Below are 25,975 nucleotides of genomic sequence, written 5' to 3'. Positions count from 1 at the left end.
TCTAAGCTATACAAAGCCTGTAGCAAAGAAGCTGCTTCGACACTTTGAAACATGTCTCAAAATAATAAGCTATATCGGAACAGCTCATGTAAGTTTTATCAGAATTTTTTTAGTGTGAAAAAGGGAAGAAAAATTAGAAAATTAAGCCCAGTGAAAGACTTTGATTATGTAGAAATCTGGAAACTCTTGGGAAAAATAGACTAAGATAGCTCAAGCAGTTCTGCACCAAGTGGGATATACCCTCCTGGTGGTACTGATGTGTTTTTCACCCTGTGGAGTGTGTTGAGTGTCGTGAAAAGATGCCTCGTCTACCTGTAACTAGCTTTGGTAAAGGTAGGATTATTCACTGTTTAATGTTTAAGTGGTAAGAAAGAGCGGCACGCTTATGATGTAGTGTGGCACAGAAGCCAGGGATGTAAACATTTCACTGTGCCCAGGGCAGCCCTCAGAGCAAAGGCCAAAGGTCAATATTGCCAAGGTTTACAAACCCTGATCTGATACACACAATAAAAGAGTAAGGCATCTGTTTCTCTTTGTGTTTCTCAGTTATCTGTGATTTTCAAATGACCTGCAGTAAAGAACAGTATTTTTAATTTCCAATCCTTTGTGGACCTATAACTTTTGTAAAATGCAATGAAAATTTCATGGCAGTGTCATGTAATAATTACTGAATACTTTCAATTTCTGTACTCCTCATGGATGAAAAGCAAAGAGTTTACAGATCAGCACCAATCTGGACATTTTAAGTAACACTATTTTGGAGCGTTTGTCTCTGAATATTCTGTAATAAACTTGTGTAATTTTTGAAATGAAAAGAGGTTTAAAAAAGTTTTGTGTAGTATTTATGACAGTTTGGCAACAGGAACTGCTTGATGGAAAACAAATGTGAAATTTGTTGAAACTTCCACAGGTAACAATCCCTGTTTTGGTTTTTATATCATGATATCTGGAGAACATGCGTTAAGTTTAGGACAAAGGTGTTTGGTCATTTGCCAGCACTTGGCCACCCCGTCATCCCAGACCCCAGGCTGGTAGCCTCAACACTGCTTCTGTGGACCCCTGAGACAGCCTCAGTCTTTCTTAATGCCATACTGATGGAAGCCACTACCATTTTAAGGGCGTCAGTATCAGATATGAAACCTACTTATCATCCTGAATTAAGTTCAGAAGGCCTTTTGAGTATAATACCTTGATTGCCTTTAACCTTTTATTTTCTTTCTGATTTTTTTTTTTAACAGCCTTTCTGATTTATCAACGTTATTACAAATCTCAAATCAAAGATTTTTCATGTGCTGGTCTCATCTCATGTGTACTATTCAAAATCTAAATCATGGTAAAAGAAGTTCATATCTTCATTGTATTTTATTACCGTAGTTGCTGTGACAAAAATATATCTTGAGCTGAAACAGAAATTATAGTAAAAAACAACCATTGGTCTAGGGAAGAAAGAAAAATCAAGTGACCATAAAGGTATACCTAGGTTCATGTTTGTCAGAAGTAAAGTCTTTGAGGAGCTGTGATTCATTTGTATATAGCTTCTTAGTTTCTTTTATTCATTCGTTTCACAAATATTTATTAACCACCATGTACACGTCCATCAGGCGCTATTCTCGATGACTGAGATCCATCAGAAGAAAACAGGCAGAACCTTCTACCCCTGTCTGGAGCTTGCATGGAATTTTTTCTTAGCAACGTAAAAACCCATAAAGGTCTCTAGTTTTAACAGCACAGAAATAGAATGTCGCGTGGGTTTCCCTTAGGGCAGCATTGATATTATCAGCTGTGAAGTTAAACAGTAAGGTTGCAGTAAGTGTGTACGAGGTAAGAATCACAAAATCAGTCTGTCTTTCCAGACTGCATCCTCTTCCCTTAAAGCTGGGATCTCTACCACCTCGTAGGCGTATAGCCAGCATAAAATGTGAAAAAGAATGCAAAAACATGGTGAAAAATGTAAATTGTTATATATAATCAGACTTTTTTTTTTTTTAATCAGAAACCCTAATGATGAAAAATATAGATCTATCCGGATTGGAAACACAACTTTTTCTACTCGACTCTTGCCTGTCAGAGGAGCTGTTGAATGTTTATTTGAAATGGGCTTTGAAGAGGTCAGTGTGTTCACGGTTTCTTCTCCGCGGTTCGTGTACAGAGCATTCAGTATAGTGTTGATAGATAATTTCTAAATAAGAATATTTTTATTGATTGATTCATTTTGGAAAACTATGGGACCAGTTATTTCTTCACTTACTCTACATTGAAAAGTCACAGTCAATATGCTTTAAAATCACAGTAAAATATAACAACTCTCCCACAGGGAGAATTCTTACAATCTCAGTCCTTTAGAATAGGGAGGTCAGACATGCAACCCAAGGACTAAATTGTGGTTCTCTTTAGACCTTTAGCAAAAATCTGCCATGTAAGCAAACATGAATTGCTGATGGGGGTCCAACCACAATTGCTGATGGGGGTCCAACCACCTGTCTCCAGTAAGAAATGACAAGAGTAAAAACAGAAAAGTTGAGTTTAGTTGCCACACATAAGGGTTCCCTTCTGTGACAGAAGAAAAGAATCTCAGTGGGTTTTTTTGTTTCCAGGTCAAAGGAAAAGCTTGGTGTTTCCATGTTGTGGAATCTTGTGGCATAGTTTAATTTTATGACACAATGAAAGTAGCTTTCAAGATGATGAGTTTTCTTTATGTGTATATGCTTAACCATTTCTAGTTTATGGAATACTGAGAGAAGTCCAGCCAGGTTCTAGGGGCCGAGCAGCCAATAGCAGTCAACTGGCAAGACCGTAGCAGCTGTTAAGGAGATATTCTGAGTTGCTCTGGGATGTGCTTTCCTCCCCGCCTCTCCGCTTGCCTCCCCTGGTTCTGTTTCAGGCCTTAGGAATATAGTGGTGAACTAGTTAGATAACAGATCCCATCTCGCATGGAGCTTGCATTCCTGTAGGTTAGACAGGCAGTAGGTGTGAAAACAAAGATGAGCACAAAGAAGAAAATGAGGCATGGAAAGAACATCATAAGCAACTGTAGTGATGGGCAGCTATGTGAGGACAAGTGCTCAGGGGAGGCCCCTGAGGAGATCGTGGTTGAGCTGGGACCTGAGTGATGAGAAGCAGTTCAAATACCTGACGCTCTCAGGTGAGGGTTTTTCAGGCACAGAGATCCACACGTGTGGAGGATTTCTAGCAGGAGTAGCCTTGGCACAGAAAGTGGCCACGGAGGCAGGCCTGGGGTTTTGGGAACTGTGGTAAAGATGGCACTTTATGACGAGTGGGATGGGAAGCCATTGAAAGGTTTTAAGCAGGGAAGAGTATTTTTGAAGATGGCTCTAGCAGTTGTAAAGAGAATATTCTGGATGTTCTGGATGGGGGCAAGGGGTAAAGCAGGGAGGCCAGTTATAAAGCTGATCCCGTTAGTCTCAGTGAGAAAGGGTAGTGGTTAGTCTAGATTCCGTGAGGACAGGCTCTGTGTCTGTGTTGCTCCCTGTGGGCCGGCTGCTGGGAAAGGAGCAGAGCAGGTGGGCACCCAGTAAATATTTGTGGAATCAAAGACCGACAGCAGTGGGGATGGGGCAGTAGTGGGATCCAGGATTTCTTTTTGAAGCAGTCTGTGGGACTTGCCGATGAACTAGATGTGGAATGTAAGGGAAAGGAAGGAGTCAGGGTGACGTCTGGGTTTTGGTTTGAGCAGCTGAGTGGATGGGAGTACCATTCATTGAGGTTGAAAAATCTTGGAGAGTAGCAGGTATCAGGGGAGAAAAAACGAACCTGTCTTTTGGATAATTGTAACTGATATACTGTTAAATATTCAAGTAGAGGTGTCAAGTAGAGAGTTGGATATATGAGTCTTTGATGATTCAAAAGGAGAGGGCAGGGTGGAGGTATAAATTATGGTGTCACCTGCTTGTAGTTGCTCACAGACATCTGAACATAAAGAATTTAAAACTATAGATGGGGAAGATTGAGAACGTTGATGAATTTGTTCAAGGAAATGCAGATTTTTGAGAGTCAAATGACAGGAAAATTAAGTAAATGACAACTGGAGACTGTTGAAGTTGAAGTGTTTCAGTTTCTCATTGTTTCTCATTGTTGGAGTGTCACAGATTCAGTGGAATCATATTTATCTTTCATTCAGCAAATACTTGAGTGCCAGGAGGGATGACCAACCGCTCTAGTTTGCCGGGGACTGTCCTGGTTTTAGCAGTGAAAGTCCAGCCCCGCAGAAAACCCCTCAGTCCCAGGCAAACTTGTAGGTTGGTCACGCCAGTGCCAGGTAACAAGCCAGATTGAGACTTGCAGTAGTATTTGATGCAAGTAGAGTCACAATTTCAGAAAAGATGATCATGCTTTAAGACTAATTTATACTTAGAGTTTCTGGCTGGCTTTGCACTTCACACTGTAGGAAGTAAATGTTTTATCAGTGTTAGCCAACGGAGCTGAAACTGAACTCTACCACCAGAAAGAAACTTGGTGGGCTTTGAGATGAAGTAGCAAATCCAAGACCTATCCTGAAATTTTCAGTTGCACATTAAAATCCTGGACACCTTTGTGCCCACTTGTCCCTGAGGCTGCATTCTTGTTTATGAAAATTCTGAGGAGGAGGTTGAGAAAGAGTAGGATTCAAATGGTCGTGTGACCCATCAGGCTGGCTTAGTGGAGTAGTTCTTGCTGGGAGCTGCACCTACCCTCGGGGAGGATGGGGCATCGAGGGCCGTAGTTTTGGTTGTCTTGGTGACTGGAAGATGTCACCAGCATTTAGCGAGCAGGGATGGGGTTGACTCATATCTGGCAGTGAGAATTGCCTCACCAAGAATGCGTTGAGAAACAGAGATTTTGTTAAATACTAGAATCCTCGTTGGTTTCTTAAAATGTTACTGGGTCTAGTGCATTAAGCCTGTAGTTTTGTCCTTTTATGAAAATACAGTGCTGTCGATTAAACTTTTTCGTACAGACACTTCAGTCATAATCATACATTCTTTTAGGACTGGTCCTGAAAAGATGGAAAGGAAGGGAGCAGCCTCTGTCTCACCGGGGCCCTCTCTGAGGTGTGGACCAGCCAGATCCACATGGCTGTCGGGCTCTCCCATCTCTGGCCGTGGTGTCGTGTACCTTCCTCGGTGCTGCTCCACTCACAGTGTGAGATCAGGGGCCTCCATGCTTGGTTTTTTTTTTTTTTTTTTTTTAATTTTTTTTTTTTTTAATAAGTATTTTAATTAATTAATTTATTTATTTTTTATTTTTGGCTGTGTTGGGTCTTCGTTTCTGTGCGAGGGCTTTCTCCAGTTGCGGCAAGCGGAGGCCACTCTTCATCGCGGTGCGCGGGCCTCTCACTATCGTGGCCTCTCTTGTTGCGGAGCACAGGCTCCAGACGCGCACGCTCAGTAGTTGTGGCTCACGGGCCTAGTTGCTCCGCGGCATGTGGGATCTTCCCGGACCAGGGCTCGAACCCGTGTCCCCTGCATTGGCAGGCAGATTCTCAACCACTGCGCCACCAGGGAAGCCCCATGCTTGGTTTTAAACCAGGAGTCTGGTTTCTCTTCCCAGAGCTCATCATAGATAGGAGGTGGTTCCTTTCTCCTGTTGGAAAATTCACTGTGTTCCAATTTGTGCCAACCATCGTGTATGTAATCATCACAACTGTAGAAATACTTTTTGCTCAACCCTTCCAGCTATTTGTACAGGCTTGTGGGTTTTGATCTCTGTTCAGTCTCAGGTGGAATCAGTTATAGCATATAACGATTAAGGTCATGCGGTTTGAATCCTTACTCTGACGGTTGGTAGCTTCAGGCAGGTTATTTAACGTCTCGGAGCCTTCGTATTTCCATATGAAAAGTGGGGATAAACCCAATACCTACCTTTCAAGGTGGTTGTAAGAATTCTTCAGATAATGTGGGTAAAGTGCTTTTTAGCACAGTACCTAGAAACACATAAATGCAGTAAATGGTAGTAGTCTTTTTTACAGCTGTTTTGGGTAATACATGGAGATTGCTGGCCTCTCCCAGCTTTTTCAAATGGATTCACGTGGAATTGATTTTCATGTCGTTGTGGAGTAATGTCTTGGTCAGTTGATTCCTGTAGATCTGCCATCACCAGGGAAATAAGGTCATTCTCAGTTGTGGAGTTGAATTTAAATGCTCACAATCTACAGGTTGGTCCACTGCATATTGTAACGACTGTGTTATCTCATTTGCAGTTGGTGGAATTACTGTTTTAACACTGTTGCTTCTCAACACCTTAAACCTTGATGGAATATATTTTCATTTCACTTTTCTGTTTGTTTTGTAATTTACTATTTTACATTGTGAGCTTTGTTGTAATGTTTATTGTACCTCAGAGAACTCTGATTATATTATGTGAATTCATTAAATGAATCACTTCTTAAAGAATCAGATTTTTATTGTTTGATGGTTTGTTTTTGTTTGGACCACCTTTGTATTACTAAATAGCAATCCATAGTTTTGAATTGACCCTCAGGATGTAATTTTTGTTATCTTGGAAGAATTAGTGAACTCCATACACAGACTTCTAATCATGTAGCTATTCTTAAAGACTTGAGTTTAGAAGATTCAAAGGTTGTTATATAACTTCTTACTGGTTTTATGTGACCAATGATCATTTTGAATGGCTGTATCTATAGTGTCATTATTTCATAGGGAATTTCATGGAGAATAGTTGTATCATATACTATTGCAGAGAAGATAGGAATGTGCATTTTTGCATCTCTTAGGAGGATTTCTGGCTCATTACAGTATTTCTAAAAGATAAAGTATTTTTCTAAAGGTCTTTTGAACCAATAAAACAGGCTAAACATTTTATGCTAACAAGGAGACATATTTTCTTAATTTTCTGGTATACCTTTGCCTGTATTTTTTTTAAAAGTGCCAAAATGGTAAGAAAAGAGAAAGATTGTTAAAATATGATGTGTTCTGTAGTATTGGCTCCATTTTACATATACTGTGTAAGAATGACTGTCAGTATAAAGCAAAGGTTAAAATTTTCCCTAATTTTATAAATTCCAGGGAGAAACCCATCTTATCTTTCCTAAAAAAGCTTCAGTGGAGCAGCTGCAAAAAATTCGTGACCTGATTGCCATAGAGAGAAGTAGCAGATTGGATGGATCAGATAAGAGCCACAAAGCAGAATTATCTCAGCAACTTGCAGCCAGCACCCAGCTTCCTACAGCGCAGGCTTCCGGTCCTAGTGGGTTAACCCAGCATCCAGGGAACAGTGAAGGGCGGTCATCAAACCCACCGTCCACTCCAATGGTAATGTTAGAATTAAACCTTCCTTGACTGCTCCTTTCAAAGTGTTGATATAGCAAAAGCTTTAAAATAGGACTTATTCCAGAATTTATGTCTGAGTCATTCTTGGTTCTTACAGTTCTAATACGTTCAAATTTCCTGAGCTCTTTTAAAAAATTGTCAGATCTGTAACAAGAGTGGGGAAATGGCTGTCTTTTATTTGGACTTTTAAATCTTAACTTGTGGCTTGTTGTTTCTGAGGCAGCCAGGGTTTTATTTAATTTATCATTTGTAAATGTACCTGTTGCCGTGGCACTTAAATCAGTTGCACAGATTAGCATGTGTCTTTAACCTAGAAAAAGTAAAGGACTTGCTAGACAGGTGTGTGGCCATCAAATAAGGTTTCCTCTATTGCTTTGACGCTTCTGATGTAATACCTGCTGCTGTCTACCATGGAATTATTAATTCCAACAACCTACCATTATCAGCACCTCAATTCAATAAAAAATCGGCTTCTTTAGGCTTAAGGTAAATAATCATTAATTTACTGATAGTGGTGCTAGCATACACATATATACTTCTGAAGAACTGAGGTCAAATTACTGATGTCTTACAGGAATTCTCGGTATACTTAAATGACCTTATTTAATAGGAAATTATCCTGTTTACAAAAGAATCCCTTTTAATAAAGGTCCTTAAGCCTTTTACTCCTAAATTTTCACTGTCAGAAAAATTTTCATGGTTTTTCTATAGTAATTTTATCAGTAGGCAGCTTAAACTCATGTCCTCTTTCAATTTTGGTGAAACACCTGATTACTCTCCTCCATACACTGGAACTCTACATCTAGAGTCAGTTGTTAAATCTACCCTTAATTTTCTCCAGCTGGATAATTGGAGAGCCTTTAACCTAACCTCCCGGGTAGTCAGATGATGGGCCGTCATTCCTTAGTGTAGGCTGGGAATACCCTAAGCTTGTCTTTAAAAAATAAAGAATTGAAGGTGGTAGTGGCTGGCAAGGGAGGAGAGAGTACTGTCCTTTTGAATAATAATTCTTCTTCTTCTTCTTCTTCTTCTTTTTTTTAAAATTAATTAATTAATTAATTTATTTATTTATTTGCTGCGTTGGGTCTTCATTGCTGCACATGGGCTTTCTCTAGTCGTGGTGAACGGGGGCTACTCTTCCTTGCGGTGCGCAGCCTTCTCATTGTGGTGGCTTCTCTTGTTGCGGAGCACGGGCTCTAGGCGCACGGGCTTCAGTAGTTGTGGCACTCGGGCTTCAGTAGTTGTGGCTCGTGGGCTCTAGAGCGCAGGCTCAGTACTTGTGGCACACAGGCTTAGTTGCTCCACGGCATGTGGGATCTTCCTGGACTAGGGCTCGAACCTGTGTCCCCTGCATTGGCAGGCGGATTCTTAACCACTGCACCACCAGGGAAGCCCCTAAGTTACCGTTTGAGGTCTTTAATTACTTACCAGAAAGGGCCTGGATACTACACTAAAAACAAATTGTCATTCTATTGTCAAAACGAATTTAGAGTTTAGAAGAAAATAAACTTTCACAAACACATATGCTCCTAGAAGGCTACTGTATATTAACTCTTACTTCTCTAGTCCCTGGGACAAAGTATCTTTTTCTGTATTCCTTAAGGGAGTTGGGAGGAATTAGAAGGAATCTTGTTTTTTATAGCCAACTCCTGGTTCCATGGATCACTGAAGTACACATTTTTACAAAGTATTTGTTATTTAAGCTTTTATCACCATTAATTGCTGTATTACAGAGTTTGACAATTATGTTCTCCTCCCTTTCTCATTTTGAGTGGGGATACTAACTGAGAATTAAAATGGCCCAAGTAAAGCAGCAGGAGAGAGATTAACAAAGCATTTAACTGCATGTAAACTAGACAAATCCTGAGCACTGTTGAGTGTCACAACTAATATATTTCTTTGGTTGAAACTGTATCAAGTAAAATTTGGAAATATAAGACAGGGTGATAGTCATTGATGTTGAAGTTGCCAATAAGTTTTTCCCTTAAGATATAAAGTACTGGAATATACCGGTGCTCAGTAAACGGTGATGTAGTTAGAAATCTATTTTGCTGCTTTTTCTGGATATTTTATGTAAATGAAAGCTACACTACGTAGTCTTTTGCTTCTGGCTTCTTTTACTTTGTATGTTTTTGAGGTTTATCCATATTGCAGGATGTATTAGTATTTTTTTCCTTTTTATTGCTGAATAACATTCCGTGGCGGGCATTTGGGTTTGCCATGTTTGCCTCTTACGGACAATGCTGCTATGAATGTCCACATACCAGGCTTTGTGTGGGCAGATGTTTTCATTTCTCTTGGGTAGATTCCTAGAAGTGGAACCACTGGGTTGTACGACAAGTTTATGTTTATTGCTTTAAGAAATTGCAAGCTGTTTTCCAGAGCTGTTGCGCCTTTTTACATTCTAACCAGCAGAGTGTGAAGGTTCCGATTTCTCAGTATTCTCATTGATAATGGTTAATGTCTTTTTTATTATAGCCATTTTAGTCGATGTTAAGTGTAGTGTCTCATTGTGGCTTTAATTTGTACTTTCCTAATGACCAAACTGATTTCTTAAATTTGCTGGTTATACATGCTGAGTATTTAGTGTTCTTATATGAAATAACTTCCTGATAACCCTTTATATATTTTTATGCCCTTTGCCTTCCAAAAGCAGGTTCAAAACAGCAAAGACAGTTTTTCAAAGACTGAGCCTCAGAATGTTAGAAGCATTGTTCCCAATTTTGCAACTTTATCTGGGTTGAAAGCATGTGACTCTGAAGTATGATTTGCTTAAAAAAGTCTTTGGCAGTTATTGCACAGATAGTCTAAATGCATGCTTTTATTTGATATGTGACTGCTTTTAGAATGTGTATGAAGTTGTTGAGGACTTTGCGTCAACACTTTTATCACTCTAGAAATTATTGCCCATTGTGTATATGAGTATATATGTATCTATTTAAAAGAATTATCATTTGAGATTATTTCATTGAAATTATAAAAATAATATTAGATAATGATAAATAACAAAATTAGTTTTTTTAAAACGAAGATATATATTTTTTATTTTTTATTTTTTTAAATTTAACTTTTATATTGGAGTATAGTTGATTTACAGTGTTGTGTTAGTTTCAGGTGTGTAGCGAAGTGGTTCAGTTATACGTATACATGTATCAGTTCTTTTTTAGGTTCTTTTCCCATATAGGTTATTACAGAACATTGAGTAGAGTTCCCTGTGCTATACAGTAGGTCTTGTTTATCTATTTTGTATATAGTAGTGTGTATATGTTAATCCCAAACTCCTAATTTATCCCTCTCCTAGACCTTTCCCCTTTGGTAACCATGTTTGTTTTTGAAGTCTGTGAGTCTGTTTCTGTTTTGTAAATAAGTTCATTTGTATCATCTTTTTAGATTCCACATAGAAGTGATACCATATGATATTTGTCTTTCTCTGTCTGACTTATTGATCATCTCTAGGTCCATCCATGTTGCTGCAAATGGCATTATTTCATTCTTTATTGTGGCTGAGTCATATTCCATTGTGTGTGTGTGTATACACATCACATCTTTATTCATTCATCTGTTGATGGATATATTGGTTGTTTGCATGTCCTGGGAATTGTAAACAGTGCTGCAATGAACATTGGGGTGCATGTATCTTTTGGAGTTATGGTTCTCTCTGGATATATGCCCAGGATGTGGGATTGCTGGGTCATATGTTAGTTCTATTTTTAGATTTTTAAGGAACCTCCATACTGTTCTCCGTAGGAATTGTACCAATTTACATTCCCACCAACAGTGTAGGAGGGTTCTCTTTTCTCCACACCCACTCCAGCATTTATTATTTGTAGATTTTTTGATGATGCCATTCTGACCAGTATGATGTGATGCCTCGTTGTAGTTTTGATTTGCATTCCTCTAATAATTAGCGATGTTGGGCATCTTTCCAAGTGCTTTTTGGCCATCTTTATGTCTTCTTTAGAGAACTGTCTATTTAGGGCTTCTGCACATTTTTTGATTGTGGTGGGTTTTTTTTGTTTTTTCTTTTTGATATTGAGCTGCATGAGCTATTTGTATATTTTGGAGACTAATCCCTTGTCAGCTGCTTCATTTGCAAATATTTTCTCCCATTCTGTGGGTTGTCTTTTAATTTTGTTCATGGTTTCCTTTGCTGTGCAAAAGCTTTTAAGTTTAATTAGGTCCCATTTATTTATTTTCTTTTTATTTTCGTTACTCTAGGAGACAGATCCAAAAAGATATTTCTGCAATTTATATTAGACAACGTTCTGCCTATGTTTTCCTCTACGAGTTTTATAGTATCTGGTCTTACGTTTAGGCCTTCAATCCATTTTAACATTACTTTTGTGTATGGTGTTAAAGAATGTTGTAATTTCATTCTTTTACATGTAGCTGTCCAGTTTTCCCAGCACAACTTGTTGAAGAGGCTGTCTTTTCTCCATTATATATTCTTGCCTCCATTGTCATAGATGAATTGACCATAGGTGCATGGGTTTATTTCTGGGCTTTCTATCCTGTTCCATTGATCTATATTTCTGTTTTTGTGCCCGTACTATACTGTTTTGATGACTGGAGCTTTGTAGTATAGTCTGAAGTTAGGGAGCCTGATTCCTCCAGGTCTGTTTTTCTTTCTCATGATTGCTTTGGCTATTCGGGGTCTTTGTGTCTCCATACAAATTTTAAGATTTTTTTTTGTTCTAGTTCTATGAAAAATGCCATTGATAGTTTGATAGGGATTACATTTAATGTATAGATTGCCTTGGTTAGTATAGTCACTTTGACAATATTGACTTTTCCAATCCAAGAACATAGTATATCTTTCCATCTGTTTGTGTCATCTTCAACTTCTTTCATCAGTATCTTATAGTTTTCTGAGTACAGGTCTTTTGCCTCCTTAGGTAAGTTTATTCCTAAGTATTTTATTCTTTTTGATGTGATGGTAAATGGGATTGTTTGTTTTTTTTTGTTTTTTTTTTTTTAATAGTAATCTTTTATTTATTTATTTATTTATTTATTTTTATTTTTGGCCGTGTTGGGTCTTCGTTTCTGTGCGAGGGCTTTTCTCTAGTTGTGGCAAGTGGGGGCCACTCTTCATTGCAGTGCACGGGCCTCTCACTATTGTGGCCTCTCTTGTTGCCGAGCACAGGCTCCAGACGCGCAGGCTCAGCAGCTGTGGCTCACGGGCCCCGTTGCTCCGCGGCATGTGGGATCTTCCCAGACCAGGGCTCGAACCCGTGTCCCCTGCATTAGCAGGCAGATTCTCAACCACTGCGCCACCAGGGAAGCCCCGGGATTGTTTGTTTAATTGCTCTTTCTGATCTTTCACTGTTAGTGTATAGAAACAGCAGATTTCTGTGTATTAGTTTTGTATCGTGCAACTTTACTGAATTAATTGATGAGCTCTAGTAGTTTTCTGGTGGCATCTTTAGGATTTTCTATGTATACTATCTGGTCATCTTCAAACAGTGACAGTTTTACTTCTTCTTTTCCAATTTGGATTCCTTTTATTTCTTTTTTTTCTCTGATTGCTGTGGCTAGGACTTCCAAAACTATGTTAAATAACAGTGGCAAGAGTGGACATCCTTGTCTCGTTCCTGATCTTAGAGTAAATGCTTTCAGCCTTTCACCATTGAGTATGATGTTAGCTGTGGGTTTGTCATATATGGCCTTTATTATGTTGAGGTAGGTTCCCTCTGTGCCCACTTTCTGAGGAGTTTTTATCATAAATGGGTGTTGAATTTTGTCAAAAGCTTTTTCTGCATCTATTGAGATGATCATATGGATTTTATTCTTCAATTTGTTAATATGGTATATCACACTGATTGGTTTGCAGATATTGAAGAATCCTTGCATTCCTGGGATAAATCACACTTGATCACAGTGTATGCTTCTTTTAATGTATTGTTGGATTTGGTTTGCTAGTATTTTGTTGAGAATTTTTGCATCTATGTTCATCAGAGATGCTGGCCTGTAATTTAATTTTTCTGGTGGTGTCTTTGTCTGGTTTGGGTATCAGGGTGATAGTGGCCTCATAGAATGAGTTTGGGAGTGTTCCTTCCTCTGCAATTTTTGGAATAGTTTCAGAAGGACAGGTGTTAACTCTTCTCTAAATGTTTGATAGAATTCACCTGTGAAGCCATCTGGTACTGGACTTTTGTTTGTTGGAAGTTTTTTAATCACAGTTTCAATTTCAGTGCTTGTGATTGGTCTGTTCATATTTTCTATTCCTGGTTCAGTCTTGGAAGATTGTTCCTTTCTAAGAATTTGTCCATTTCTTCTAGGTTGTCCACTTTATTGGCATAGAGTTGCTTGTAGTAGTCTCATGATCCTTTGTATTTCTGTGGTGTCAGTTGTAACTTCTTTTTCATTTCTAATTTTGTTGATTTGAGCCCTTTCCCCTTTTTTCCTTCATGAGTCTGGCTAAAGGTTTATCGATTTTGTTTATCTTTTCAAAGAACCAGCTGTTACTTCCATTGACATTTTATGTTGTTTTCTTCATCTCTATTTCATTAATTTCTTCTCTGAACTTTATGATTTCTTTTCTTCTACTAACTTCGGGTTTTGTTTGTTCTTCTTTCTCTAGTTGCTTTAGGTGTAAGGTTAGGTTGTTTCTTTGAGATTTTTCTTGTTTCCTGAGGTAAGATTGTATTGCTGTAAACTTCCCTCTTAGAACTGCTTTTGCCGGGTCCCATAGGTTTTGGATCATCATGTTTCATTTTCATTTGTCTCTAGTTATTTTTCGATTTCCTCTTTGATTTCTTCATTGATCCATTGGTTGTTTAGTAACATATTGCTTAGCTTCCACGTGTATGTGTTTTTTTTAGTTTTTTTCTTGTAGTTGATTTCTAATCTCATGGTGTTGTGGTCGGAAAAGATGCTTGATATGATTTCAGTTTTCTTAAATTTGCCGAGGTGTGCTTTGTGACCCAGCATGTGATCTGTCCTGGGGAATGTTCCATGTGCATTTGAGAAGAATGTGTATTCTGCTGCTTTTGAATGGAATGCTCTATAAGTATCAATTAAGTCCTTTGGTCTAATGTGTCATTTAAGGCCTGTGTTTCCTTATTTTCTATCTGGATGATCTGTCCATTGATGTAAGAGGGGTGTTAAAGTCCCCCACTATTATTGTGTTACTGTTGATTTCTCCTTTTGTGGCTGTTAGGATTTGCCTTACATATTGAGGTGCTCCTGTGTTGGGTGCGTATATATTTACGATTGTTATATCTTCTTCTTGGATTGATCCCTTGATCATTATGTAGTGTCCTTCCTTATCTCTCGTAACAGTCTTTATCTTAAAGTCTATTTTGTCTGATATGAGTAATGCTACTCCAGCTTTCTTTTGATTTCCATTTGCATGGAATATCTTTTTCCATCCCCTCACTTTCAGTCTGTATGTGTCCCTAGATCTGAAGTTGGGTCTCTTGTAGACAGCATATATATGGGTCTTGTTTTTGTATCCATTCAGCCAGTCTGTATTTTGGTTGGAGCATTTAATCCATTTACATTTAAGGTAATTATCAATATGTATGTTCTTATTGCCATCTTGTTAATTGTTTTGGGTTTGTTTTTGTAGGTTGTTTTTCTTCCCTTCCTCTTTTGTTCGCTTCTCTTGTGATTTGATGACTGTCATTAGTGTTGTTTGGATTGCTTTTTCTTTTTTGTGTGTGTATCTATTGTAGATTTTTAGTTTGCTGTTACCATGAGGTTTTGATATAGCAGTCTATATACAAACAAGATTGTTTTAAGTCGCTGGTCTTTTAATTTCCAATGCATTTCCAATATCCTGCATGTGTACTCTCCTCTTCTCGCAATTGCTGGTTTTGATATCATATTTGTGTGTGGATGATTTCCTACCTTTACTCTATGTTTGCCTTTAATGGTGAGCTTTCCCATTCGTAATTTTCTTGATTCTAGTTGTGGCCTTTTCTTTTCTGCCTAGAGTAGTTTTTTAAAGATTTTTTGTAAAGCTGTTTTGGAGGTGCTGAATTCTCTTAGCTTTTGCTTGTCTGTAAAGCTTTTGCTTTGTTCATCGAATCTAAATGAGAGGCTTGATGGGTAGAGTATTCTTGGTTGTAGGTTTTTCCCTTTCCTCACTTTAAATATATCATGCCATTTCCTTCTGGCCTTCAGAGTTTCTGCTGAAAAAAATCAGCTGATAACTTTATGGGGATTCCCTTGTATGTTATTTGTTGCTTTTTCCTTGTTACTTGTAATATTTTTTCTTTGTCTTTAATTTTTGTAAGTTTGATTAATATGTGTTTCGGTGTGTTCCTCCTTGAGTTTATCCTGTATGGGACTCTCTGTGCTTCCCGGACTTGAGTGAGTGTTTCCTTTCTCATGTTAGGGAAGTTTTTGGCTATTATCTCTTCAGATATTTTCTCAGGCTCTTTCTCTCTCTCTTCTCCTTCTGGGACCCCTATAATGTGAATGTTGCTGTGTTTAATGTTGTCCCAGAGGTCTCCAAAACTGTCTTCATTTCTTTTCATTCTTTTTTCTTTATTCTGTTCCACAGCAGTGATTTCCACCAATTTGTCTTCCATCTAGCTTATTCATTCTTTTGCCTCATTTATTCTGCTATTGATTCCTTCTAGTGTATTTTTCACTTCAGTTATTGTATTATTCATCTCTGTTCTTTAAATCTTCTAGCTCTTTTTTAAGTATTTCTTGTATCGTCTCAGTCTGTGCCTCCATTCTTTTTCCAAGACCTTGGGTCATCTTTACCATTACTCTGAATTCTTTTTCAGGCAGATTGCATATTTCCACCTCACTTAATTGTTCTTCTGGTGTTTTATCTTGTTCCTTCATCTGAAACATATTTCTCTGCAGTTTCATTTTGTCTAACTTTCTGTGTTTGTGGTCTCTGTTTCTCAGGCTGCAGGACTATAATTCTTCTTGGTTGTGGTGTCTGCCCCCTGGTGGGTAAGATTGGTCCAGGGGCTTGTGCAGGCTTCCTGGTGGAAGGGACTGGTGCCTGGCCACTGGTGGGTGGAGCTGGGTCTTGTCCCTCTGATGGGCAGAGCCGTGTCAAGGGGTGTGTTTAGAGGTGTCTGTGTGCTCAGGATGTCTTTAGGCAGCCTGTCTGCTCATGGGTGGGGCTGTGTTCCCACCCTGTTGGTTGCTTGGACTGATGTGTCCCAGCACTGGAGCCTACATGAGACACAGCTGACCCCCGCCTCCCCAGGAGACCCTCCTAGACCCACAGGTAGGTCTGGCCCAGGCTGATATGAAGTCACTGCTTTGCCCTGGGTCCCAGTGCATGTGAAACCTTGTGTGTACCCTCCAAGAGCAGATTCTCTGTTTCCCCCAGTCCTGTGGAGCTCCTGCGCTCAAGCCCTGCCGGCCTTCAAAGCCAAATGCTCTGGGGGCTCCTCCTTCTGATGTGAGCCCCCCAGGCTGGAGAGCCTGACATGGGGCTCAGAAGTCTCACTCCTGTGGGAGAACCTCTGCGAAATAATTATTTTCCAGTTTGTGGGTTGCCCACCCGGTGGGTGTGGGATTCGATTACACAGCAAAAACGCCCCTCCTACCGTCTCACTGTGGCTTCTTCTTTGTCTTTGGATGTAGAATATCTTTTTTGGTAGGTTCCAGTCTTTTTCGTCCATGGTTGTTCAGCAGTTAGTCGTGATTTTGGTGTTTTCCTGAGAGGAGATGAGCTTAGGTCCTTCTCCACCATCTTGTCTCCTCTCTCTTCTGTTTATAATTTTAAATTCTGCTTATTATATGCAAAGCCCTTCCCTAGTCTCCACATCAAAGTCAAATTTGTTCTGTCTTGAAGATGTTAAAGAGTTAAGTCAGAATTGCAAAATCTTCAAATGCAGACTTAAAACGGTAGGAGCCCACCATGAAGAGCACTCAGGTTCAGCCTCCTGGCCGTCCTGGCATCTTCTTCCCCTGGCTGTGCACCTCTGAGTTAGTCGATTTTTAAACTATTTAAATCTCATAAGACAACTTCTTAGTCTGGATCTATATGCAAACTTTGTAAGAGAAGAAATCTCCTCCTTGTCTCCTTTGGACACAGATTTAAATGTTCAATTTCTTGTTCATGAACCATTCTTAAAAGTAACATACATTTACATACTTTCAACAGGCAGTTATGACACATATTTAAATTGGCATTCTTAATATCCATTAGAAATGATGATGTGGTGTATTTTGACATGAAGACAATTATTATGTGGTGAAAAAAAGGTAAACTAAGAATTCCAAAATTAAACACCATATGTTGTGTGTATGTGTGTATTTCCATTTTTCTTATTAAAAACACACATACATAAATATGTTCATTTTTAAAAGGTCTGGAAAGCTGTACACAGATATCTTAGCTATAATTTTCTCTGAGTGGTGAAATTATATAGTGATTTCATATTATTTATACCATTCAGTATTTCCTGAAAACCTTCTGCAACATTTATTACTGTTACAAATAGAATAAAATGGTTTTTGTAAGAAATGTTTATTGAAGTCACAAGTTGATTAAAACTATCATTAAAAATTTATTAAACATAACTTTTATGTTAAGGAAACAGGTTCTAAATTTAAAAGCCACCGAAGCAAAGGGTTGTAAAAAGGTAGAAAGAGGGCTGGTGGGCTTGAGAAGCCTTGTCCTTTACTAAAGTAAATTTGCTGATCCAAATTCCACTGCTTCTATTTTGTGTGATTTGACAAAAATACACATTGTACTTGTTTTTTTATAAAGTGTCTTAAATATCTCACATTAGAAACCAAATAATTGGAATCCAGGTATGATTAGTGAAGAAAAAAATCTTTTTTGCTCTAAAACAGATTTCACATTTTAAACTCCCATTTGTATTCCAAATAACTTTTAACTCTTAAGCAATTAACTGTTGCCTCGTCTACATGGTTACCCAGCTGCTATAATGGCCATGCAATCAGCAAACTTCTATTTTTATGAATTAGTTTTTTTGGCATTGTGCCAATGAGTATTTAAAGAAATAAGGCAAAGAAAATAAACTTTATTCTTCAAGATTGTTTGAGTGCCATTAAAAACCACAGTGAAGGAGGTAATTTCCAGAGTGAAAAATGAAAATAAAAATTCTTTGCATGAGTTCTTACCCTCTCAGTAAATGAAAATCTGTGTGTAAAAATAAATAAATAAATAAAAAACAACTGTAAGGGTCTCCTCTTTATAGGAATTCTTTCAAATAAAAATGGAGACATCCTGTTTGCTTGTTTGTTTGTTTGTTTCTGTATCAATTCTGGTAAAAAAGCACACTCCTTCCTGCTGTGGGTGCCCTGGGTTTCCCAGCTTCAGGTCTGCCCCATCGCTTCCGTCATCTGTTAATAGAGTAAATGTGTCTGCACCTGCTAAAGGCCAGCCCTGGCCCCTTTCTTCCCTCAGGATGGCTTCTGAGGCCTGGGAGGGAGCCATCATTGATCCAAATATTAAATATTATAATAACTTAATTGCTTTACTTTTTGGACAAAAAAATAATATAAATAGAAGTTGTAATATTTTCTGTCCCTATCCCAGTGGACCACTTTGTACAGCTCCTTGCGGGCACCTGGCCCACTTCGGGACACCACTTATACCACTGAGTCTCTTAAAACTTGTTTTCCTTATTAACACTGTTACAAAACGTATTACTAAGATCATCAGTGATCTCCATGCTGCTAAGTTTAATGGACTTTTTTTTCAGTTCATTTTTACTTGACCATTCATAGTTTTTAGCTCAGTTGACCATTTCCTGGTTTTCCTTCTATTATAAGTGGTTCAACCATTGACCCAGTTGCTCATATGTGGATCATTCCCACATATTTTTCTACTTTCCTAACTGCCCCCTGACCCCACGGTTCAGTCACTAGGATTTGTTGATTCTACTTCCTGCATGTTTTTCGTATCCATTCACTATTCTACCACCTCTGTCCCCACCCTGGTTTAAGCCTCCACTCCCTCAGAGTTCGGCAGTGGTCCCCCAGTGAGTCTTCTGAGGACCGCTTTCTCCCCCGTACAGCTGGTGTCAGACTCAGAGAACACAAATCTGATCATTTTACTCCCTTGCTTAGGTCTCTTTAATAGCTTCCCATTACAGTGGAAAGAGACAGGGAAGATCTCGATGCTTCCCCAGCCCAACTTCTTGCTCAGCTGTCTCACTCCATCATTTCCCCTGGGTTCTCCAGACACACTGACTTTCTCTCTGATCCTTCACACCATGTTAAGTGTATCCCCCTGTGCAGACTCCTCAGCTACCTACACGTTGCTCCCTGTGACAGGAATGGTCTTCTCCCTTCCCTGGTTACCAGCGGCTTCTCATCCTTCATATTTTACTGCAGATATCATTTCTCCAGGGAATTCTAGTTGTACAGTTACACTGTACAACTTTATATTTGCTTTATAACTCTTACCGTACATATGAATAAACTGTCTAACCGTTATATCCCCCGTACCTAACAGGTAATAAAGGCTCCTTAAATATTTGAGTAAATTAGCATCGTTGTAGCAATATTTGTTTCTGTGTCCACAGACTCCTTACTCTGTGAGGATAAAGTCCTTGTCTGGTTTGGTCTCCATTATTTTTCCATCATCTAACACACATATGCACACACACATTTACACACAAACATTTGTCGACTTCATGTGGAGATTCTGTCGTTTCTTGTTTTAATGCCTTCCCCTTCAGACTGTAAAGTGATTATGTCTGTTTTGTGCACCCATGCCCAGGGCTTAATACAGTGCCTGACTTTGCAGTAAGTATTTGGTAATGGTTTTTATTTTTTAAATTAATCTATCTCTGCCTTTTAATAAACAGGTTAATCCATTCCTATTTTCTGTAATTCTAATATGTTTGAACTTACTTCTGACATCTTGTGTTGTCTGTGTCCTTGTTTTTTTTTTCTTTTTCTATTTTTGTTTAGATTGATGAAGTTTTCTTCCATTATTTCCCCTCTAAAAATTAGGAAGTTAAGTATCCTCCTTTTAGTCTTCTAATTATTCACTTTAAATTTCTAATGCAGGTATTTATATTTTTCTGCCAACATCTTACAACAAGACAGGAACCTCAGAAAGGATTTACTCTTCTCCCTTCCCTGCCACCTTTCTTAGGAGATTTTGCTTTTCAATTATTATTATTTATTTATAACAATCGGAACTTAAGTTTTACTAGTTTGTTTGGTTTTTATTTAACTCATTCCTGCTCTTTTATCCCAGGTTCTACTCCTTGGTGTTCTGTTTATTTACTTTGGCTGTATTATATTTGGGGGGAACAATAACTTTTTTAATAATTTTTTAAAATAGGATTTGGGAGTGATATATTTTCTGCATTGTTAAATATCAGAAAATGTGTTTATTTTGCCCTTCTATGTAATTAGTTTGCCTGAGTATGCGTCATATGTTCTCATTTTCCCTCAGTATTTCAGAGATTTTGCTCCGTTGTTTCCAGAGAGATGTTTGATATCATTGAAGGCTTTTAGTATTTTGTTTTTAATCCTTACTGTCATGAAATGTCACTATTACATACCTGGTATAGTTTTTGTTTTTGTTTTCGTTTTCCCATTCACACTGGCTCTTTCTTCAACTCTCAGAAATTTTCCATTATTTCTTTGAGAAGTTTTTTCTTTCATTTTTTTCTACTCTACTTTCTAGACTTCCTGTTAGCTGGATTTGGGAAGTTTGGGGTTTATCCTCAGTGTCTATTTGTTCTTTTGTACTGCATCCTCAGAAAATGTCTCAGTCTTCTAACTGATCGATCACTTAGCTGTGTTTGTTCTGCTGTTTGACACACCATCTGTGCTTCTTTATTTCAGTGTTTACATTTTTAATTTCCAAGATCCATAGTTTTCTTTCTCTGACTGCAGTGTACTCTTGCATTTCTAAAGGTAGACTTTTTTTTAGTCTTTTCCTGTATTTGCTGCCATTGCCACAGGGTTCCTTCTTCTGCTGTTGATTTCTAGTGCATCTTCTCAACAGTACGGGTTGTTGTGGATTCACAGGGGTCCGAGAGTCCCTGCCCGCCTGTGAATACCGCATGTGGTTTCAGCCACTGTGGGGAGGGGCAGGACATGCCGCCAGGTGGGCTCTGCCCGAGCAGCGCCTCTTCTGAGCTGGGGCACTTCTCAACCACTGCGCCACCAGGGAAGCCCTCTTAGTTTTTATAACCACTTTCCCTAGAGGATATATTGCCATTGATTCTTCCTTTAGTCCATTTGCATCTGCCTTTCCTCTCAGGAATTTCTCAAAATTCCTGATCCCTTGAGAGTAGTCCTCGTTAGCTAATGCGGTAGAAAGTTTTTTAAAAAAATTGTCATTTACAGGGATTTGAAGTGGAAACAGCTGTAGGATGCATTGCTTAGAGTGCTATCTTGTTCCAGGTGTGTGGTCAAGAGTTCAACATATCCCTGCCTAAATATTTATATCCTCAATAACATACTTTCAGATAAAAATATAGACATGTCTTAGACTGTGATACAGATATGGCTGTCTCCTAATACTAATTTTGTAAAGGTTTTGAGTATAATTATATTTCAGTGAATCCATACATTCTTTATCTATGAAATCATAGAACCAGTGTTTTTTTATTATGTTTAACATAGAACCAGTGTTATTTTTTATAGCATATGGAGAAAAGCTAATTTCATTATTTTCTTTCTGTTAGGTTACTGGTGATTCAATCATTCTAAAAGCTCTTCAGTCCAACATTCAGCATGTACTGGTCTATGAGAATCTTGCTGTCCAGGAGAAAGTGCTGGCTTGTATTCCAGTCCAAGAACTAAAAAGGAGATCACAAGAAAAGTTATCTAGAGCTAGAAAATTGGATAAAGGTAGTGGCTTTACATAACCATTCATTGCTAAATATGCATCATTGCTAAATAAATGGGAACGCTGAAATGGTGCCTTTTGCTGTGTACATTGTAAATACGTAACCCAGTTCTATTTGGATTTTTAAGAAGTACAACAATAGTATAATTTTTTATTGCATGCACCTCATGCACACTGGAATGTGTATTTGCAGTTTAATCATTGGTATGTGATTTTTTTTTTCAGATATAGTAGAACTTTAGTCCATGGAATATATGATGGCATTATTAGAAGATTTTAATGTGAATCGGAGAAAAACCTTACTCAAAATTAATTCATGTGATTAGACCACTGACTCCCTTTAATAAGACAGTTACTGATAAAGAGTGTGGATATAGAAGCCAGCTACCTGGGTATAAATTCAGCTCTGACTCTCACTGTGCATCACCGAGCAAGTAATTTAATCTCCATGCCTCAGTTTCTTCATTTGAAAATAAGAATGCTAATTTTAAGAGATAACTGAGATAGTACATGTAAATGGCTCAGAACAGTGCCTGCCACATTCATCAAGCAATAATTATTTGTTGTTTTCATTCATGGTCTTAGGATTTTAGTTGTTAAATTTTTCCAACTTGAGCATTTTTACTTTGGGTTTTTATGTAATTGGTTTTTATCTGTTAAGTCATTTCTTAATACTGTCTTTTCTAGGGGGTTCTGTAGTATTTTTTTGGTGGTTGCCTTAGTTTACAATAAACATTTTTTTCCAATTTTAAAAAAAATTTTATCTTATATTGGAGTATAGTTGATTGATAATGTTGTGTTAGTTTCAGGTGTACAGCAAATTGATTTAGTTATACAGATACATACATCTATTCTTTTTCAGATTCTTTTCCCATGCAGCTTATTGTAGAGTATTGAGTAGAGTTCCCTGTGCTACACAGTAGGTCCTTGTTGTTTATCTATTTTATATATAGTAGTATGTATATGTTAATCCCAAACTCCTAATTTATCCCTCCCCCCTCCTTCAAAAGCATTATACTGCTTTGTGTGTAGTGCAGATACATTTTAACAGAATGTCTCAATTCTTCCTTCCCATCCCTTGAGACTCTGCTGTCATTCATTTCACTTACCCAGAGGCTTTAATCATTCAGTACATTGCTATTGTTATTATTTAAGCCATTACTTTTTAGACTAAGTAAGAATGAGAAAAATAACAGATTTTATGTTACCTTCATTCATTCTTCCCCTGAGGCTCTTCCTGTATGCAGGCCGGAGTTTATGACCATCACTTTTCTTCTTCCTGAAGAACTTCTTTTACTGTTTCTTTCAGGGCAGGTATACTAGAGGTGAAGTTCCTCAATTTTTCTCTGCCTCAGAAAGTCTTTATTTCTCCTTCACTGTTGAAGGATAATATCACTGGGATGTAGAATTCTAGGTTGGTGGGGGGTTTTTTTTCTGTCAATGACACTTTAAATTTCTATTCACTCTGTTGCCTGCTTGTTTATGATGAGAAGTCTACCGTAATTTCTATCTTTATTCTTCTTTAGGTTTCTCCCACCTATGCCCCTCACCTCCCCCTCCATCCCCAGCTTCACTCAGGATTTTCTCTGTTTTTAGTTTTCTTCAGTTTGAATATGACGTGCATATGTGTAGTTTTTTGGTACTTATCCTGGTTGGTGTTTTCTGAGCGTCCCAGATCTGTGGTTTGGTGCCTCATTAATTTTGGAACGTTCTCGGCCATTATTACTTCAGATATCTCTTCTGCTCCTTCCTCTCTTTCTTTTCCTTCTGATATTCCAAAATAGGGTATCCTATTCTACCTTTATCTATCAACTGTTTCCCACCATTGTTAGATGTTCTGGTCCATTTTTTAAATTCTCCCACCATAATTGGATGTTCTAGGTGTTTTGTTCCTTTGTTCCTTTGTTTTTATTCTCTTTTTTCCTCTTTGATTTTCAGTTTGGGATGTTTCTCTTGACCTGTCTTCAGGCTCAGTGGTTGTTTCCTTGGCTGTGTCCAGTCTACTGATGAGTGCATGAAAGGCATTCTTTATCTCTGTTAGAGCACTTTTGGTTTCTAGCATTTTTTTAGTTTCCATCCTTCTGCTTACATTATTCTTACATGTTGTCTACCTTTCTCATTAGCCCCCCAAACATATTAATCATAGTAATTTTAACTTCCCTAATTCCAAAATTTGTGCCATATATGAGTGGTTCTGATGCTTGCTTTATCTCTTCAGACTTTTTTCTTGCCTTCAGGTTTTTCCTTGCCTTTTAGCATGCCTCGTAATTTTTTGTTAAATGTCGGATACGATGTATTGGGTAATAGGAACTGAGGTGAACAGGCCTTTTGTGAAAGGTGTAAATGTCCGTTTAACTAGGAATTGGGCACCGTTAATGACATTGTGTTTAATGTTTGCTGTAAGTGTCAGGGGCTTCGGGTTCCCCTGGTGTTCTTGGGGTTCCTCTGTTGTCTGTGGTCTTCCCTAAGGACCCCTCCTTAGCTCCAGTCTGCATCCTGCAGATGGTTTAGTTGTAATCATCCCCTATCGTTGTACCGGAGTCCTGTTGGTGTGGTGGTGAGGTGTGGGGGAGGAGCATTCTGTAATCTTAGGGTTAAATCTCAGTGTCTTAGGGGGCCTTATGCTCGGGCCTGTGACCCACCCCCTGTAGGTGAGACAGGAAGGCCAGAGGGGCCTAGAGTCAGGGAAGCGTCCTTTCCGCAAACTTACTTAAGCTACAGGTTTGTTGTGAGACCTGGAGACAGCTCTTCCTCTTCTTGAATTAACAGGGTTTTTTGGGTTTTTTCTATTTATGAAACAAGGATGCTTATCAGTATGCGGTCACCGAGGCTGTGTCCATTTCCGAGTACTGTGGTCCTGTGCGTGATGCCTGACTACACGCCTGCGTAGCAGGTGCTTCCTGGCATGTTCTGTGTGTGCTGAGCCCTGCAGAGGAGACGTAGTTAGCAATGTCCCTGCTGACGTTTGCCCTGGCGTTTTTTCCCTCTAATTATAAAAGTAATACCTGTTTTATGTAGAAAATTCATAAAATAGGGGGAAGATAAGCCATCCATAATTTCATCACATCAGAATGCAACTTCTGAGATTGTGGATACAGTTGAGCCTTGAACAACACAGTTTGAACTGTGCGGGCCCGTTTACACGCAGATTTTTTTCTCTAAATACATACTACAGTACTACATGGTCCAGGGTTGGTTGAATCCGTGGATGTGGAACCGCAGAGGGCTGACTGTAAAGTTGTACATGGATTTTCCACCGCGCGGGGGGGATCAGCACCCCTAACCCCTGCATTGGTCAAGGGTCAACTGTATATCCTTTCACACTTAAAAATATAAGGGCAGTATAATGGCGTTTTAACGTAAGTAGCAAAGAAGGAACACATCAGGTTGTGTGCACAGTATGGTGAAAATCAGCGAAAGATTGGGCTTTTTTTTAAAGTTCATGAAGGATATGTTGGATTTATAACCTGAGATGCCAGAGGACACACAAAGGCAGGTGTCAGGGATTTTCTTGCAGGTGTGGCGACCACTACATGGGGGCAGAAGGGCACAGGCCGTCTCCGGGGAGCAGTGCCCAACACGGTCTGGTTCGTGTAGGGTCGGGAGGGGGACATCACGAGGGCCGAGACCATATCTTCGTTGACATTGAATTTCAGGCAGAGCAAAGCATACTGAGTTTATTTATATATTTTTTAACCTTTTGAAAAAGAATTAGCAGCAAAATGAAGCAGAGGATACTTCTAATGAGGTTTTGAAGTAGAAAATAGGACCAAAGAAATTTGCAGGATGAACGTATCTTAGTCAGGAGGCTGATGCTGTAGTGTTAGTGTGATTGAACGTATAGCAAAAGTATTATATAGCCTGTTCATTAGGTAGGAAGAAATGAAATGATTTCTCAGGGAAGTCAAGTGTTCTTGAT

General features: G+C 38.6%; 1 protein-coding gene across 4 annotated transcripts in view; it reads left to right on the top strand.

Moving 5' to 3' along the window:
• The window catches only part of NGLY1 (N-glycanase 1), a 55,359-nt gene that overhangs the window by 4,904 nt on the left and 24,480 nt on the right, over positions 1-25,975 (top strand). For 3 of the 4 annotated variants that reach the window (XM_059920453.1, XM_059920451.1, XM_059920454.1), the window contains exons 2-4: positions 1,994-2,108; positions 7,023-7,268; positions 21,893-22,058. In XM_059920453.1, coding sequence (XP_059776436.1) covers positions 1,994-2,108; positions 7,023-7,268; positions 21,893-22,058 — 527 coding nt within the window. The remainder of the gene's footprint in view (positions 1-1,993; positions 2,109-7,022; positions 7,269-21,892; positions 22,059-25,975) is intronic. The other variant, XM_059920452.1, reaches the window with a different exon arrangement.

This window comes from Balaenoptera ricei, chromosome 4 (genome assembly GCF_028023285.1).
Source record: "Balaenoptera ricei isolate mBalRic1 chromosome 4, mBalRic1.hap2, whole genome shotgun sequence".
Classification (NCBI taxonomy): domain Eukaryota; kingdom Metazoa; phylum Chordata; class Mammalia; order Artiodactyla; family Balaenopteridae; genus Balaenoptera; species Balaenoptera ricei.
Note: the sequence above shows the minus strand (reverse complement) of the source record. Positions and strands in the feature narration are given on the sequence as shown.